At 31.7% G+C, this 19,576-nt stretch overlaps 2 protein-coding genes across 4 annotated transcripts in view; one reads left to right on the top strand and one right to left on the bottom strand.

Annotated features, from left to right (window-relative positions):
* Positions 1-4,864, bottom strand: part of LOC134715646 (LIM domain-binding protein 2-like) — a 40,340-nt gene extending 35,476 nt beyond the window's left edge. For both annotated transcript variants that reach the window (XM_063577974.1, XM_063577975.1), the window contains exons 1-2: positions 4,734-4,864; positions 2,624-2,730 (exon numbers count right to left, since the gene is read on the bottom strand). In XM_063577974.1, coding sequence (XP_063434044.1) covers positions 2,624-2,679 — 56 coding nt within the window. In that variant the 5' untranslated portion in view covers positions 2,680-2,730; positions 4,734-4,864. The remainder of the gene's footprint in view (positions 1-2,623; positions 2,731-4,733) is intronic.
* A 194-nt stretch (positions 4,865-5,058) lies between these two features.
* Positions 5,059-14,732, top strand: LOC134715645 (uncharacterized). Of its 2 annotated transcripts, none has more exons than XM_063577972.1 (7): positions 5,059-5,148; positions 6,575-6,750; positions 7,565-7,638; positions 8,233-9,670; positions 10,149-11,110; positions 12,277-12,494; positions 14,176-14,732. In XM_063577972.1, the coding sequence occupies exons 2-7, from the start codon at positions 6,594-6,596 to the stop codon at positions 14,243-14,245; spliced, it is 2,919 nt and encodes a 972-aa protein (XP_063434042.1). In that variant the 5' UTR covers positions 5,059-5,148; positions 6,575-6,593; the 3' UTR covers positions 14,246-14,732. The 2 variants fall into 2 exon arrangements, with proteins under 2 accessions (XP_063434042.1, XP_063434043.1); XM_063577973.1 differs by having other exon boundaries at positions 5,063-5,118.
* The last annotated feature ends 4,844 nt before the right edge of the window (positions 14,733-19,576 follow it).

The following is a 19,576-nucleotide window of genomic DNA, read 5'->3' as shown; positions in this document are numbered from 1 at the left end:
CATATGGAACATGTGTACATGTGTTCTAAGTTTCAAGTTGATTGGACTTCAACTTCATCAAAAACTACCCTGACCATAAACTCTAACCTGAAGAGGGACAGGCTGATGGAAAGACGAACAGACAGTCAAATAAATGGACCAAAAAACATAATGCCCATTTAAATGAGGCATAAAAATCCAAATTTTATAAAATTAATCAAAGCTTGGGAGTGTTGCCTAGAGGTAAGAAAAATATACAAAATCAAAATAAATTTGACAAAATTCCAAAAATATAAAACATGTGTTTCCTTTAGGCCAGACTTTTTTTATTATCTGTTTAACGAGATCCGCCGACTCCACATTGTCCGATTTCAGAATAAAAATAAAAGTAGTGCTTCCTACTTTTATTTTTATTTTTTCCGCCGACTGTAACGAAATCCTCAAAACAAAAAAAAAGTACAAGTTCGGGTCTGCGATTATTAATTTATCTCTTGTCGCATGGTCAAACTTCCGGGAAGGGACCGTTTTTTTACATTAAACTTTAAGTCCAATCACTAGAGAGAAGTTCGTGTTCACTCAAATTTGTTAAGTGTAATAGAGATGAGGCAATCGGGGTCATGTTGTCCAATGAGTTACCGGAAGATGTTGGCATCAGCCGCATTATAACCAACGAGGCAGATGTTGAACCTGACATGCCGGTCAACGTTTTGGAAGAGTTTGGGTTTATATTTTTCCTTTGAAGTAGTATCGTAGTATGCATATTAAAATATTATCAAAGATATCAATTAAAATCAATAATGCTTTTTGAATTTTGTGTATGGATGGGACCAAATCATTTGAAAAAACACTTTTTTTATTCACGTTCACCCCCTTTCACTTTCGCACCCTACAGGAGGGTACCCTTCTCCCTTCTCCCACTCCATTTCTCCTTTCTCCTACCCCGTTCTCCTTTCTCCCATTAGAATAAAACATCTCCTTTTGATATTTTTTCTTAAAATATTAGATCATTTTTTAAAAGGAGAGATATTTTATTTTTTCTCCTTTCTTCAACTTTTTCTCCTTTCTCTCAGCCTTCCTCTCCTTTCTCTCACCCTCTTTCTCCTTTCTCCTACCCCCTTTCTCCCTGTCTCCCTTACCCCTGTCCTCCCCGTCCTACAGTACACGTTTGCACCCTACACCGGAATAAAACTTAGGAAACTCAAGCTGGTAGCCCAGACCAAATTATTCCTAAATGATGTTTGTATTTTGAACTAAATTTTTTCAAAATTTTAGTAGCCCAGCTCCCAATCTAGAGGTCTGTTTTCTTCCATTGTTCTTGTATTTTGATAAATTCTTAAAAAAAAAAAAAAAGGTCACTTAGATTGGTTTTATTTTTATTTTTAGTGTCGACTGGACCAATTTTGCACTTTTATTTTTTTTTTATTTCGTCCCCTCGACCCTATTTTTTTACAAATTTTCTCGTTAAACAGATAATAAAAAAAGTCTGGCCTTATTGTGCTGAAAAAATAGGGTTGGGGGACGGCAAAAAAGTGCTAGGGTACATTTGTAAGTAGGGTTAGTACATATGTTTTTTTCCTAACCAAATGCTTGTGACGCATTATCCAATCATTTCCAACATGTATGTTCAAAGGATAAAGAAAAAATCTAAAAATTCTTTCTTTAATAATTAAAGTTAAATCAAAACATTACATCATACAAATGAAACACCAAAAATTAAAGATTATTCCCTTGCACTAACCCTTCAAATTCAGAAAATATATTGCATTCAAATCGAGTTTTGAGGTAAGTGTTGTTTCATGGTCTATTCTATTGCATTATTCACACATTTATTGATTTCAGCAAGCTTAAGTCAAAATGGCAGATCCTTGGTTATGAAATGTTAACTGTCAGTGGATTTGACAGTAGCTTACAGATAAAATGTTATTAAAAATGCCAAAAATGTTGAAGTTGAGAATTTAAAGAATTAAAACCCATTTTTTTTCTGTCAGTTATTAAATAAATAATTGGTGCAAGCTATTATTTAACCAATTATTTTTAGCTTTATCTCATAAGGGGTAAAATAGAACAATCACATGCACAAACACAGCATATCCACCCTTGCTTCAGTTTTTTAATGACCATATTTTTCCTATTTGAATTGGACCTGTTGGAATAATCCATGAATATGGAAGCCATAGATTTGTTGTACATATACACATGGCCTGGTTAATGATATTTGAAAATCCCTTGAATTGCCAGGTCATGTTTAAATTTCCACCTAAATCTATGGCGTAAATGTACATGGATTATTTCATAAATAAACTTGTTCACAAACACAAACAATATTTTAAGAAAGACTTTTTCTGCAAAATTATATATTGCTTTTTTTAATGAGTTTTAAGCATATTGGGCATGGTACCTCCCATGCATCAATTTAAGATTTGAAACTTTCTTTACTAGAAGAGACCTCAATTATTCATGATCATCCTGATTATGACATTTCTTATGTCTTTTTATCTTACATCTTGTATTTGATACATGTTTATTTATTCTGACTGTTTAAATCATTTGTAATAACAAGTGCAATATCATCAAGTAGAAATGAACAACTGCCGTGAAAAAAAAATCTGTTGAATTTAAATAAAAGTTTTAAATGAAAACTTACGCCATTCCATGATCTGGCCGGTCCATAGGGTGCTGCATAGGCTGCCCTGAAGGCATCCTGGGATTGATAAATTGACCTCTGTCCAGTATGGCTAAATTGTAGATGTCCTGTAAGAAAATATAAACGCATTTAGTTTATTCCATCTGTTTTTAATTCATTTTCATTCACAATTGGTTTAGAATGAGATTCACTTAAGATTAATGTACCTACAATGTAGTTAAAGATGTTCATTCATTTTATTTATTTTGTATGTTCAGTAATAAAAGTTTTAAGACAACTTATAATAAGACACAGTCATGTGGAATTTCCTACAAGAAGATTTGGCAAATGGAGCCCTTCTTCATTTTTAAATTCAATTGCCATATCTGATAGGAAAATATGGTGCCATGCCCTTTTACATTGTATTCTAGCACCCATCTGTATTTTCATTAAATTTGTTCATGCTCATTAACAATCATATATTGTTTAAGTCGTGTAAGTTTTTATTAAATTTTGGTATAAAGTTTAAGAACATAAAACTTTTTTTATAAGGCCTTTTATTTTTCATAAGTTAGTTAACGGATCCTCCAACCTTGGAGGGTTAGCCAGAGTGTCTGGGGAAAACAAAACAACCAACCTTCGAAAGGAAAACTGAAAATCTTAGTCCATTAAGATTAAAGTTGAGTACACCCGGCGCACAAGCAGGGTTTAAACTCACAACCTCAGTATTGATCAAATTTGAGAAAAGAGAAATAAAACAAAAAAAATGATTTCGTGTAGTTTATATTCTGCTGATCAAATTTTTTGAGTGCTGTAAATAAAAAGTCTGAGACATTCCAAAAAACTTTGCTCTGTGTAAAGAAAGGGTTGGTCAAGAACAGTTCATTTTTGGTGAAAACATGAACCAAAAAAGTTGGGCTGTCTACATGTATAATTACTTTTATAACAAGTGCTACATTTGTATTTTTGCAATGGTAAGGGGGATATGAATTCTGACAAAACAATAATCAGGATCTGAGTTGTGAGTCTTGTGACCCCCATGAAGGAGAACCATATGCTAATGCATGATGTCTGATGGCTTCAATGAATCACTTATTTCAGCTAAAAATGAACTATGATGCATGGCCAGAAAGGAAATCCAAACAGAATCAAACAAGAAAAGATGCCATTTTTGATAATATGGCTGATGAGTTCTGGAAAGAAAACACACTCAGGTAAAATGAAAAGAGGAAAAACTAAGCAAGAACTATTTGAAAATGGTGATTTTCTTCAAGGACCACCAGGGAAAAAAAGATTTCTAGAACTCTGAAATTAAATATAAAAAAAATAATATATACATGTAGCATATATATTATTTTAATAGTACAAGTTTGCAGTGTTACGAATTAGCATTCATATGACTTCACAGTAGTACTAGTTGATTTGGTACTAGTTAACTTGCTTCCTGGCGTAACAACTTGATTATACACCTTATCGCAATTACCAGCTGACGCGGCTCAGTGCTTGAACTTTTGAAGTCATAGACTCATACAACAATCACTTTTCCATTGTAGCGTCAGCCATTTTGTTACACAACGAACCTGTGTGATATCCATTAATGGCGGACAAATAGCCATAAGGTTATTGTGATATTGGAAATTTACGAAAAAGTTCATTATTTCAGAGTTGATTCTTCCAGGGTGCACATCTTTGGAATCGAGGACTTGTACATTTGAATGTTTAAGAAGGTAAAAAGTGTATAATCATCTTTTATGGCACACATAAGACATACAATGGGCATCAGTTTACAAAACTAATGTAAACATACACATATATATAGTGTCTGTAGTGACAGTAGTAGTGTACATAATTTGTGTAGGGAAATATAAAAAAAAAACTAAATTCAAGATGCCAGCTGAGCTTATGACAAGATGTTTCGCAGTCCATGACTAATGCAAGTGTATGTTGTCCACGGACACTCTGTGATAGAATCATTGACTTTCCCTAAAAGCTTGATATATGGACTTTTTTTCCCCAGATAATCCGATAACCATGTCGCTGCCAGGTGCTCTGCAGTATTACACTTTTTTGCGTTAAATTGACCTTTAAATTGGAAAGGATTGTGGTAAACATAAAAAGGTAGGTCTTTTACCTGCTAAGCAAAATATCTGTACTAATATACGTGACTGAAATTAATTAATATCATTGATTTTTTAAAGACAATGCAAATGAAACTTCTTTATGTTGACATTTTAAATGGTGCATGATGGGATTTTTATTTTTTTGTCTGTAGTAAAGTGTTCATTTTGAAATTGTAATACTATAGGCGAATAATTATATTGTTCATTGTCGACAAAATGTTTATAAGATACAGCGTTTAAATCTTCTTATTGGAAACAATTTGATATATAAGTGGTATTCAAAAGAGAAAAATAATCGTCTATGTTTTTGATGTAACTTAAAGTATCACTTTAGTATAGAAACTGAAACTATGCAAACCACAAAATTCTGTAAAATTAATCACAATGTGAAAACAGGTTAATGTATCTTCAATACAAATTGAAATGGTATAGCAACTTCATAATTTATCAAGCACATAATTAAATATAACATTGACAGGTCAATTTAATTTTTTTTTCATAATAGTCTATGTCAAATCAGAGATATCCATGTCTCTGGTCAAATTGAACAAATGATGGAAGATAACACAACATATTTATATTAGGTCAACATGAAAGTGTATATACATGTAGCTAGGAATCAGCCAGGGTCTTTTATTCAAAATAATCTATTTAAGCTCTGATTGCCTTTTGAAACGTCAATAAGATGTGTTGTCTATACCGCCACAGTGTCCATGGGTCATATTGTCAATAGACAATACCTTGTAAAATGTATCATAGAGTTGTCTGAGCTTATCTCATTGGCATCTTAGACTACTACATGTATAACATAAATTTGTAGTAGTACTAGTCTCAGTTGGCACTCATTATCATACAACATCTTCCTATATGTGAGGAAAGGATCAGTGGTCAAGGGGAGATAATTTTGCTATCTATTAGAATATTAAACTAACTTTCTGATGTTAAGTTACAGGCCTTTATCAAGGTATGCTTATAAAATAGATAAAAAAAACTGCTTAGTGCTATCTTCATTATGATCCATGTAAAAAGATCATTTCTGATTAAATTAACTAAACTGGGGTATTTTTTTTTATATAATCAGTCATACATCATGTACAATTTACCATCTGTATCTCTCCTGAGGTTATTGTTAAGAGAGCATTCCAGAAGAAGATGCATTTTATTTTAAATAGAATTTGAATTACAATATAACATATCCTCTCATGTCGGTAATATTTCATATTAACTACATACATTGAGAAATTGTTCATGTCTGCAAGTTCTATTCGATCATTAACCTTAAAAAAAATGTTTATTACATACATGACAGTACATAACATGCTATAATCATGTTTATGAAAATGTTAAAAACAATATACAAATGTAGAAAAAGTAAAAGTAAATCACATAATTTAAGGACTTAGTTATAATATTACAAATATCAATATGAAATTTGAAATATTTAGGAATTCTGATGACTTACTTACACGACTTACATTGTTTAAATATAATGTTTATTCCTAAAATATTTACCTCAAATTATTTGGTGAGTCAAAATTGATGTCTTTATATCAAAAATTGTTAATGATTGCATGACCATCAAAAGACATTGGCTCAATATTAGATAAACTTGCATTGTTTTTCTTATCTTGACTTCAACACAGAAAAGGTTTATACTGAATCAATTATTACCAAACTTTTAATTTCCTGTCTTAAATTAAAACTCTGGACTACACAGAATTGCACATGCCTATATCAAACTTAAAATCAAAATCGTTATTAAATCTTGCTAAACTGTGTTGCCTCAATACTGAGTAAAAGTCTTAACAGTGAAAACAGCCTTGTATATAAATACTGTGTCTTGTTTTTTCAGCTATGATAAGTAATGTGCTATGGCAGGAGTAAGAGTTTCACAGATTTCTCGTGACCTAGATGTAGAAGACCTAAAGATATACTTTAGCAACACTAAACATGCTGGTGGAAAAATAGAAAAGATTTACTTCCCTTTACTCAACAATGATGCAGTCATATTTTTTCGAAATCAAGAAGGTAATTTGTGTTTGATTTTATATATTATTATAATCATGATAATAAAAAGGAGGAAATAAAAATACAATTTAAAAAAAACAAACAAATAAAAGGGAATTTATAAATGCATTTTAGGACCAATGTCATTTGCCCTAAATAATTGATTCAAACATTTATATATTTTTGCAAATTAAGATTTTTTTGCAACAATGTTCTATTTACCTCTCACTGTGTTGGGAAAAAAAAACATGCATGTTATGCCAGTTTTAAGAAAAATAAATGACTATTAAAGTATGCTATGCCAGTTTTTAACAAAAATACATGGACATTATGCCAGTTAACAAAACTACATGGACATTATGCCAGTTAACAAAAATACATGAACATTGTGCCAGTGAAGAAAAATACATGGACATTATGCCAGTTAACAAAAATACAAGGACATTATGCCAGTTAACAAAAATACATGAACATTATGCCAGTTAATGAAAATACACGAACATTATGCCAGTAAATAAAAATACATGACCATTATGCCAGTTGATAAAACTACATGAACATTATGCCAGTTAACAAAAATACATGAACATTATGCCAGTTAATAAAAATACATGGACATTATGCCAGCTAAGAAAAATACATGTATGTTTTGCCAGTTTAGCATACTAACATGTTGACTAAGTTCAAAACAAATGTATATAATTCCACTTTAGAATATGTAAATGTATATGATGCAAGTTAAGACTACTATATGCATGATATTTATACAAATGTAATATCAGTTTTCTTACTTTTGTCAATCTACATGTGTATCTGATATATATTTATAATTCAGTTGTTGACTTACTTCTATCCAGAGATCACAACATTGATGGACATGATGTACATGTTGTCAGAACAGAACAAATGGTAAATACTTTATACTGTGGATTCATTTATTTTTCGTGGGTATCAATTTTCATGGTTTAAAGAATTCTTACATTTTAGTGGATTTTTAATTTTGTGGTGCAACTCTGCGACTGCATACAATCCTATACAACATTTGTTATTTGTTGAACATTTGATTTCATAGTTCACCTGCACCCACTAAGTCCAAGAAAATTGGTATCCAATGAATAATAATGAACCCCCAGTATGTTAATTAAATGAAGGCATGTATGACACAAAATTCCTTAAAAGGCAGTTGTTAAAACCCAATGCTAAGGAACATCACTTTATATGCTGATCTCTATTCAAAAGTCACATTGTTTTATACATGGATCATATGCTAAAATCAAGGGTGAAAAAGTAAAAACATTGAAATAAGTGGATGTAGTAATTTTCTTAATTCTGGCAATAGTCTACTACAGAGTAAAATCGACATGTTTTTAGACACGTCTTCAACATAGGACACAGGTAAATGACATAGGTCATTCTTATTGTCAGTTGTCAACCCTGTTCATTACTAAAGTTATGTTATGGAATTAGCAAGATAGAATAAAGACATTTAATATAATTTTGCAGATATTCTCAGAAATATCAGCCAAACTCAATCCAGAAATATCATCTTTAGTAGCAGTATCCAACAGAATCAAAGATCGTTTAGAATATGTCATCGAAGTACAATTGGAAGAAAATCCTGAAGATCATTGTTTGGTGTTGATTGGAAACATTTTTCAGATTGAACTGGCATGGAATGCTATTAATCATTCTCTCAAAGCACAACGTAAAATCCATTCTAAAATTTACCAAAGGCAAGAATCTAAGGATGGAGACAGAGAAAGGTCAAAATTGAGGACAGATGAAGATAACGATGCTAGAGAGTCTAGTTTTAATGTAAGTCATGATTCTCTGTCTCACAAGTTTAGAGAACGGACATCTGGGAAAACGTCAAGAAATGTGTCACAAGAGATTCCTTTTGCTGACCTTGATTCTGACCCTTATACATCTCATGGTTATCAGAAACGCTCTACTGCTAGATTTGTAGAGGAATCTGCCAACAGGAGACCAACATCTTCCCACAAGAAGGAATCAGTATTAAAGGAAGTTGACAATATGCCAAATTATTTATCATCACATTATGACTCCAGTCATACAGATCCCCAGGTACGACCAAAGACTGGCACCATTATCCAACCAAACCAAACAGATAATGATAGTACTATCCCAAAATTTTCCTGTTTTGATGAGTTGGAACCTGATTTATCTGGTACATTAAAAAAGAGTGATAGAACCCAATCACAACAAAAGAAGTCATTGAGTTCAAATCCTGACCATAGGAATGTGCATCCCTCTGATTCAATAACTTTACTTGGTAGTGAGACATATCAAGTTACTGAGCCAAAAGTTCACATAACCAACATCGGTGACCTATCTGATGACACTGATGAAGATGAAGTTCAGAGGCTATTCAAAAGTTCAAAAGGGTCATCTGATAGTGAAAGGTCTCGACAAGCCAATGACACATTCAGAGAATTCTCTGCTTCCAGTCCACAGAGAACTTTTCCTGAAGAGAAACCAATAGGAAACCAGTCCATGTTTTCTACTGATTTTTCTCTATCATCTTACCAAGAATTTACTGTAGGAAGTCTTAAAGTTGTTGTGACGCTCCAAAACATAACAGCAGTTGAAACAGATGGATTAGTTAATGCAGCAAATGGAAGTTTGTTTAATGGTGCGGGTGTTGCAGGTGCCATCTCTAAAGCTGCTGGTTCTCGTCTGGACACAGAGTGCGAAGACTTCATCAGAAACCATGGGAGTATGGGTACATCACAGGTGATGCACACGAGTGCTGGAGGTCGATTGAAGGTCCGTCATATACTACATGCTGTTGGACCTATCTGGCTGGAACAAAGACAAGAGAGATGTACTTATGAATTGATACAGACTTATATGAATTGTTTTGAGTATGCTGATTCTAAACTAAAGATATCATCTGTCAGCGTTCCTTGTATAAGCTCAGGTAAGTACATACAACACAAAGTTAAATGACAATTGTATTGTAAACTGTTGAAAAAGTGCATTATACATAATGCATCCAAAAAATGTATAGAAAGTTCACAATTGGAATCAAACATAATGCATCCAAAATGTGTATAGAAAGTTCGCCATTGGGATTAGATAAAATTTTACAATACAAGAGAGACGACCAGTTGTCCTGTCAAATATAATTCTGGTAGTTTCAATAGATGTTATTTTTGTTTATAAGATTTATTAAGTGTTAATAAAACATGTTAAAGGAGATACAGGTTAATTTATATGTCAATGAGACAACAACACAACAACAGTAACAAAACAACTTTTTTTTTGTGTCTCTTTGGATACTATTTTTATAGTATTTTCTTGGTACTGTAAGTGTTTAATTGTATGTTGTATATTTTAATGACTATCAAGGTACATCTCATACTTTTTTAAATACTAAATATTTAGTATATTTTCAGGTATATTTGGTGCCCCTTTGGATACCTCAGTTCAGTGCTTTTTAGATGCAGTTTTGTTATATTATGATAAGAGCAAGACAAATCTGAGACAAAACTTGAGAGAAATTCACATGGTAAACAATGATGAGGATGCTGTGGTTACAACAATTGTTATCATCCATTCTCTACTGGAAGGAGGTGTACCAAAAGCTGTCCAGACAGCAAAGGTCAAGTGCCTAGAACTGAAGGAGAAGGTGGATATAAGTACTCCAAGGTACTATTCTCATACAGACGATTGGGGTCCTCAGACTCTGCCTGTCCAGGGAAAGAGTTTAAGACGATCTTCATCACTGGATCGAACTCCAAGATCTAAATCTGACAGACATGAGTTGAAAACAACAGTTTATAATCCCAGTAATGTTAATTCTTCTGCTGTGCCAAAGTTTTCTTCCCCAAGAACGACCAATAGTAATTATAAGACATCTGGTATTAGTTCTAAATCCCCAGGGAAGTCTCCAGTTTTAAAACAAACTCTGACAAATCTCTCCTCACTCAGACCAAAGACAGCACCAAGTAAAATCAAAGCCTCAAGGTCAAGGACCGATGAGAATGGACAGAACAGTGATTACAAGCTAACAAGCGATTTAAGAATGAATGGAGATTTTGATGGAACAGCTAGTCTCCCAGCACATCTAGTTTATCAAAATCACATTGAGGAATGCCCTATCTGTTATGAGAGAATGAAAAATCCCAAAACTCTGGACAAGTGTGGACACTCATTTTGTCAGAAGTGTGTTGACAGACATTTTGCTAGTGGTAAACCTGTTTGCCCAACCTGTGGTACTCTGTATGGGATTGTCAGGGGAGATCAGCCATTAGCCTCAATGACATCTAAGATAGACAGATTGTTGAAGATACCAGGTTATGAGGATTGTGAAGGAGCTATTGTCATTCAGTATGATGTTCCAGCAGGGGTCCAAATGGTAAGGTTTATATTACTCAGTCTTTTATTATATTTAGTTTCTTGTGTATCACTTGGAGTTTAGAATGATGTCCACTCTGAACTAGTATACATGTTTTTAGGGGGCCAGCTGAAGGACGACTGTGGCCTTCAGCTGTTGCCTGCTCTATGGTTGGGTTGTTGTCGCTTTGACACATTCCCCATTTCCTTTCTCAATTTTATTTAAAGCTGCATTAGTAAATCACAGTAAGTGTTTTTGTAGGCTATTTGTATAGATCTCCTAGATATTCAATCAAAGTACGACATTTCTATCAACAGTTTTTGGTATGAGCACCATGAAGCCTGCAAAACTTGAAAGCACTAAACAAACGTTTCTTATGTTAAGGGGGCTCGCAGGTCTAAATATTTTTTTTAATTTAATATAGGATTTCTCTATATTTTTCTATAAATTAACTTTACCTTATACCTAATGGAAAAATGAAATAAAAAAATGGGGTCACCGTGCATTTACGCTCACAATCTGCCTTCGAAAAAAACATACATTTTTGTTAATGTCCTTTTTTTCTGTTGAACTAATAGGAGAAATATTGGTAATATCGAAATAAAAAAAGAACTAAATTACAGAAATTGGTTAAAATTTACAATTATTCAGTTTATGAACAGCCTATTCGAAAACAACAATAAAAAATATAGGTCACCGATGAGTTATAAAAGATATTTCATTTTTAGAGCCAAAAAAGGGCATTTTTGCACCAAAGGGAGATAATTTGGAGCTTTTTCAATGATATCTTAATTCTAAAAGTCACCTGGGGCCAACTTGTATTGATCTTTTGGAAAAATTCTTGTACCATAAGATAAAGTTACAACTACTAAAGGTAATTAATAAAATTTGCAAAGAAAAATAAATGTTTGATTTTTTTCTGAAAATCTTATACCCGCGAGCCTCCTTAAGTAACATTTAAAACATCACTATTTAGGACATTGAACCATACTAACAAGGGTTACACTATATATATGAATGTGAGAATGAAATTAAGCAAACATGATAATAACCGCCAAACCCTGCCCCTCTATAAACTTTCCAACAGCGAATAATTCTCATACACATGTAATGCTACTGCAAAGGAAATATATCAATGTCATTAATCTAACTTCTTAGCACATCCAAGTTTCTTTTCTTTTTTCTAGAGAAATCATCCAACTCCAGGGAGAAGATACAAAGCCTTAAAGAGGACAGCTTATTTACCAAATAACAGCGAGGGAAAGCAGGTCTACAAACTTCTAAAGAGAGCATTCGATAACAAATTAATCTTCACCATCGGAGCATCACGGACAACAGGGAAGGAAGATGTTTTAACCTGGAATGATATTCACCACAAAACCAGTGTGGAAGGTGGCCCAACCAAGTAAGTGATTTCCACAATTAAATTCAACTATAAAAAAGAAGATGTGGTATGATTGCTAACAATACAACTGTCCACAAGAGACCAAAATGGCACAGAAATTAACAATTGTATGTCACCATACGACCTTCAACAATAAGCAAAGCCATACGGCATAGTCAGCTATAAAAGGCCCTGAAATGACAATGTAAAACAACTCACATGAGAAAACTAACAGCATTATTTATGTACAAAAAATGAACGAAAAACAAATATGTAACACATGAACAAACAACAGCCACTGAATTATAGGCTCCTGACTTGGGACAGGCACATACATACATAATGTGGGGGGGTTAAACATGGTAGCGAGATCTTAACCCTCCCATAACCTTGGACAGAGGTATAACAGTACAACATAAGAACGAACTATAAAAATTGTTTATTATGATTATTAGTTGAATTGCTCACTCATGATTTATTAATGAGTTGATGAGAAGGTAATTAAAGAAAGATAAAAACACTGCACAATTATAAAACACAATAATTCTTTTTACAATTACAGATATAATAGTTTTTTCTTGTATATAGATATAGGAAGATGTGGTGTGAGTGCCAATGAGACAACTCTCCATCCAAAAAACAATTAAAAAAAAAAAGCAAACCATTATAGGTCAATGTAAGGCCTTCAACACGGAGCCTTGGCTCACACCGAACAACAAGCTATAAAGGGCCCCAAAATTACTACTGTAAAACCATTCAAACGGGAAAACCAACACTCTAATCTATATAAAAAAACGAGAAAAGAGGAAACACGTATATATTACATAAATAAACGACAACTACTGTACATCAGATTCCTGACTTAGGACAGATGCAAACATTTGCAGCGGGATTAATGTTTTAATGGATCCAAACCTTCTCCCTTTATCTGAAACAATAGCATAACATCACAACATAGAAAAACACACAATAAAATATTAATTGAGTATTCAAATACTCACTATTATTGGAACTGAGTTTTTAATTCCACCAAAAAATTGCCATCCTGAGTATTTACATAGTTTCATTGTATATGTAACAGGCTATTATTTGAACTATTTTTGATTATGGAATTTGCTTGATTTCTTGTTATAGAAATTTTTAATAAATTCCATTATTATTCTGTACTGAAATGTTCTGTGCTGTGCACAACACTGTCTATTACAAAGAAAATAGTATATTTTCAATAGAATGTAATGTGCCGCACAAAACACTATCTTACCAGAATACATTGTATGGAAAGTATTATTTTAAAATCGCTCAAAAGATCATTTAAATACCCAATAATCATGGAATTTATAAAAAAATTTAAACACAAGAAATTATTCAATTTCTATAATTAAAAATAATTCCAAGTTCAAATAATAGCCTGTTATGTGCTGAAATGGGAAAGGATGTTAAATATTTTTCTGACTTTTATCTCAGTTGTGTTTTTCCCTAACATTGAATAAGATTTTTTAAAGCAACTTCTAGTCAAAGTTTGGTGTTGTACAAATGTATAGTGGCACTGGATATTAAAAATATCTTGTTACAGTTTATCGACCAATCTTTATTCTTGATGTACGTGTACTGTACATTAAGCATGTAACAATTATTCAATAAATCATGTCAATATATATTGCACCAAACTTTACCATGTGACATTTTTTTTTTTTCTCTTTAGATTTGGCTATCCAGATTCTACTTATATGAACAGAGTGAGAGAAGAACTTGCAGCTAAAGGCATCGTATAATGCTATTTTACTGATTGACAGATTTGGTTTAATATATAATGATAATTTGATTCCTGAACTCATTTGGTTCTGACAAATTCTTAAGATTTGAATTGATATCAATCATCTGTATTGTGGATAGGTTTTGATGCCCTGTCCATAAGAGAACTTCATTTTCCAGTCAATTTGTCCATTTGTCTCTACCTAAACTAATATATATATTTGTCTGCGACTTCTGTATGATGTTAAAGTTTTGATCAAAGTTAGTTTGTGTTCACATCAACTGAATTTAGTACACATGTTTATTATGAAGTGAACCAATTAATATAGAGTTATTCTTAAATTTAGTTTAATAGATATGGAACCAATATGTTAAGTATTATTTTTAACAGGAGTAGTATTTAAGTTACTTTTCTGTGGGTTTCATTGTGAAAATACTTTGAATGATAAAAAATAAAACAATGGGAGTTGTTTGCTATCTAAAAATTATTGAGACAAACATATATTATCATATTATCAAATAATACATCTCACAAATTGTTTTAAATTCTCATTATAAATGTTTGAAATAAAGTGCTAAAAATGGTCCGGCCTGTGAGATTATATTTCTTATAAAAGATCTGAATTAATATTTTGAGGAATTTTCCCGAAAAAATTGTTATGCATAGTGATTTTCTTAATATTTATTTTGTTATGTGTAGTTTACAAAGATTATTTTGTCTGCATATATTGTTATGTACAGTGTACAGATATTTCCGATGCTATATATATATTGTTATGGTAACTTGTAAGGCAGCATGTACAAACATTTATTTATGTTGTAAGATTTAATGATGTATATAATTGTTATTATAATTTGATATTCGGACCAGACACAATTTTTTGTGTAGACTTTTACTCTATTATTCTTTATGATTAGTGCTATAAAGTCTTTTTATGAATTCAAGTGAAAAACAATTGTTTTGCATTTTTTATAAAAAAAAATTAACAAGAAGAGGATCTGAGTAACTTTCAGCTAAAATATTCATTTTTGATTCCAGATGTTCATTTATATCAGTTTTAAAGATAAGGCAATAAAAAGCCATACAAAAAAAAAAAGTAGTATGATCTTTTTTGTAAAAATAAATATTTTGTGACATCATAACAAAAACCCTTTTATGTCTATTTGTGAAAAATTGAATGTATGCCATCTTTCAAACACAAATTTAGATGAATATTCATGATAATTGAAATTTCTTTTATGGTTTGAATTTTGCACAAACAAATCATTTATTAATTTTGCAAAAATGATCTGATTTTATCATTCTTTGGTTTTATGCCTGAGTTTGCATTTGTCTCTCTCATCTCTTTTTCATTAATTTTCATCTGTTTTTTTATGTCGCCAATCTGAAGGTGGACGACGTTTTTTAGCTGAAAAATGCAGAAAAAAATATGAAGTATCTGTTGATGTGTTTATATCGCAGAGAGATTTAACTTTTGTTTTGATCTCATATTTCTTTTAAGAATGCAGTTTGTAACAGTATTTTACAAAAAGATGATATTGATTGATGGCCTTACAATTATGATTTGGGTTCTAAATTCATTTAGGTCAGATAGTCAAAATCTACAAACATTATTTTATTAAATTTATAAAAGTCTAAATAAAACGAGTAACATCAAGGGAACTTTTATTAATTGATACAATTGGGAGGGAAATTACCAAAAGGGACAGTCAAACTCATTTTGATAAGTTTGTTCTGAATGTACTTAAACTTTATACTACACTAAAGATCTGCCCAATATTTTTTTTTAAATTACAAACTTGTGTAAGCTATATAATGTTTTTGTCTCTTTTTCTCTACAAGTTTTGACTTCAAGGATCTTTTAAGTTTGCTCTCCAATATGAGTTTTGATTAACATTTGCAAAACAGACATATTTACTTTTTTTTGGAATAATAATTTTATTTTTAATAATATTCAAATTTTTCATTTACATTTATTTTTATTTTGTAAAGTCTTTTGATAATGTTTTTAAGTTGGTTATATATTTTTTAATGGCAAAAGTTTTGTTTGTTTGATGACCTATCTTACATAACTCATTCATTATAAATGAATAATTTTTATGGACAAAAATCAGTAAATTATATTTTTTCAAAACATCTGAAATTATTAGATTGGTAACTTTGTACATAACATATTGCTGATTGAACTTTTGATAAGAGATACATTATACCTTAATTTGTACTTTTGAATTCCTTATGTGAATAGAAAAGATGGCTCAATATTTCCCTCTTGAAAATCTAAAGACTAAAAATAAGAGTCCCACTAAAACAGTGAGAAATTCAGGTGATCTGGAAGGGTAAGCAAATCCCAATTGTTGACTCAAATATTTGTGCTAAGTCTTTTGACCTTAAATTTATACGTATTGAAATAAAAAAAAAAATGAAAATTAACAATTTCCTTTCCTTAAAAACTTTAAATTCTTGAATTATATTTTTTTAGTTTCAATTTCAAATTTTACAATGACTAACTAGCTTGATTTAAAAATAATTGTTATTGTGTGTGTATATAATGATTTAATTACATGTTTTAGAATGATATAGTTGACGTATATCCATCCAGTTGTTGATATTAGTAAAGATTGTTACATAAAGTAGCAAAAGTTTTCTAGTATTTTTTCATAATAGCTCAAGATGTGGTGCGATTGTCAATGAGACAACTCTTTACCAGAGACCAAATGACAGAGACATTAACAACTTTAGGTTACTGTTTTTTAAGAGTCACTGTATGCTGTTGCAATTGCTTGATGTCTTTTATTTTAAATATAATCATCATAATATGGGAAACTGAAAGGATAGTTGGGCTGGGTTAAGCAGGATTTTTTTTTGCTGATTTTTAGGTCAATATGCAAAGGTTTGTCAGATACACAACCTTAAATGTTGGGTAAAAAGCATCAGGTAGAGACTTACAGGGAGGAGATAAAATTCCTATCAGGTCTTTCAGTATGGTGGTGACCTTGACCTAACGGATCCTCTGGCCTTATACTCCAAGTGTAAGCATGATTCCGTGAGTGGATGTTTTATATTGTTTTAAACTTATTGTTGGTGTTTACTTTGCCAGGAAATTATTTCATTACAGCTGATTGCATTGAGTGAAGGGAAAGGTAGAACCTGTGAACTTTTTCAGAGTTGTTTCACCTGTAATTGTTTTTGCAGATTTGTTTACTGTCATTGAAAATTGGCACAATCCGATATACATAGAAAATTTGAGGAAAATATATTAACCTATTTTCAAGTTATTTCCTTCAAGGTAATAAGTTTTTGAAGATTTTGGCAGTTACAGTGTAACATAAAGTAATAACAGTGTAACATGTAAAATTGATCAGTACAAGATCTATTATCTCTGAACATTTCCGAAAACAAAATTATATTTCTTAGTTATTGTTCTTGAAATATACATTTTTCAATCTATCACATTGGATTTCTGTTGTTTTGAAAGTTACAGGAGCTAGGTGTAAATTATCCGCTGCAAAAATGATAAGCATGACAAGATCTATTTTGGCTAATTTTGTCAAGCCGTTTGGATTTGTTGCCCCTTAAATTGTGGTTTAAACTGTTTTGTCTGTTTAATTAAAAACATATAAGACCTAGGTCACCAACGTAAAGTGCAAAAGGATCAGCCACACAAAGAGCTTCTATATTTTGTGTGTAGGAAAGTCATAAAAGCAAAATTTTTTTCTTACAAGGTGAGCTATTCAGGCACAGGCGTGACTTTTGAACCTTTTGGATTATAGCTCTCCATCTTTTGAATAAACTGGATTTCAAATATTTTGGCTTCGAGCATCACTGAAGAGACGTTTTGTCGAAATCGCATCTGGTGCAAAAAAATGGTACCGTTAATGTTATTATTACGTTTTCTGACATGAAGACATGATTCTTTTAATAGCTTGTTCTTACGTGGTCATGTTTGATGACCTGTCATCTGTTTGATTAGAGTGCTTTAATTAGTATTATGAAGATAGAAAAAGTAAAATAACAAAAATGACAAACTCCGAAGAAATTTCAGAACGGGAAGTCCTTTATAAAATGACAAAATCAAAAGCTCAAACACACGAAACAAATGGATAACAACTGTCATATTCCTGACGTTGTACAGACATTACCTTATGTAGAATATGATACATAAAACCTGGTTTTATAGATAGCTAAACCACTCACCTTCTTTACAGTCGCATATAATTCCAATATATTGACAACGTACACGTGTCTGCTGTAAATCATATGTAAATCATATTTAAGCCGATAACCTTAATGAGATTGAACACGATGCCACTGCTGGATGTTTCGTAACGGTTGTTGGTACGACTTTAATTTTTGATTGACATACTCTTTAACTTCGTGTCTAGTTGGTCTTTCAACTCTTTTAATCAAGCCCCACTGATGAGTGATACGTTGACGACCAGTGCGTCTAGCCTGATAAAATACAATCCCAGAATCTTTATTGAGTAATAACAACCAATGGAGCGATACAACTGAAAGTTCACCATTCGTCCCAATGCATATCACCAGCCTAGTAGTAATCACTTTTGTGTTGGCATGATTTTGTTTTAAGATGTTCATTTTCTGTAAATTTTCTGTTTATAAAAAAATAATTACTCGAAGCACTTAAGGTTTTTCTACCGCAAGGCACAGATGGAAAAAGCGATATTTGGCACAAATGTTCGGAATAAGTTCCCTTCCCTTTACTCTGCATTTATGTATGCAGTCATACTTTGAACGACAATTTTTTTATGTCTACCTGTGTAAATTTCAAACGCGCAATTTTACACCAATACTGAAAACCTTCCATCCTTTACGGATAGTCTTTCGATAGATAAATAAAGTCGTATAATATAAGCAAAATGAATATGTTAAATTTAATGTATGCCTTTTTGTGCTTCTTCGTTACATTTTTTTTTTTAAATGATTAACATGATAACACAATATTGACTGCTGTACCCCTATTTTTGACATTTTTACTCTTTGAGTATGTTTGTTTTGTTCATGCATCGTTGAAAATGTAATGGAATTTGATACGACTGTCAAACAAGTGAGAGGTTTAGCTAGCTATAAAACCAGTTTCAATCCACCATTTTCTACATTAGAAAATGCCTGTACCAAGTCAGGAATATGACAGTTGATATCCATTCGTTTGATGCGTTTGGACTTTTGATTTTGCCTTTTGATTTTGGACTTTCATTTTTGAATTTTCCTCGGAGTTCAGTATTTTTGTGTTTTTACTTTTTTCCAACCTTTTTTATTCGACAATATAATCAGCCTTATGTAAAATAAATGCGCGTCTAGCGTAACAAATAAGAAACCTGGTGTTTATAAA

The sequence above is a fragment of the Mytilus trossulus genome, chromosome 4 (genome assembly GCF_036588685.1).
Source record: "Mytilus trossulus isolate FHL-02 chromosome 4, PNRI_Mtr1.1.1.hap1, whole genome shotgun sequence".
NCBI lineage: Eukaryota > Metazoa > Mollusca > Bivalvia > Mytilida > Mytilidae > Mytilus > Mytilus trossulus.
Note: the sequence above shows the minus strand (reverse complement) of the source record. Positions and strands in the feature narration are given on the sequence as shown.

Excerpts from the sequence above, each read along its gene's own strand:
- LOC134715645 (XM_063577972.1), top strand. The coding sequence starts at position 6,594 with ATGGCAGGAGTAAGAGTTTCACAGATTTCTCGTGACCTAGATGTAGAA. Across the intron at positions 7,639-8,232 it reads TTGTCAGAACAGAACAAATG|ATATTCTCAGAAATATCAGC; the intron begins GTAAATACTTTA and ends ATAATTTTGCAG. Across the intron at positions 12,495-14,175 it reads GTGGAAGGTGGCCCAACCAA|ATTTGGCTATCCAGATTCTA; the intron begins GTAAGTGATTTC and ends TTTTCTCTTTAG.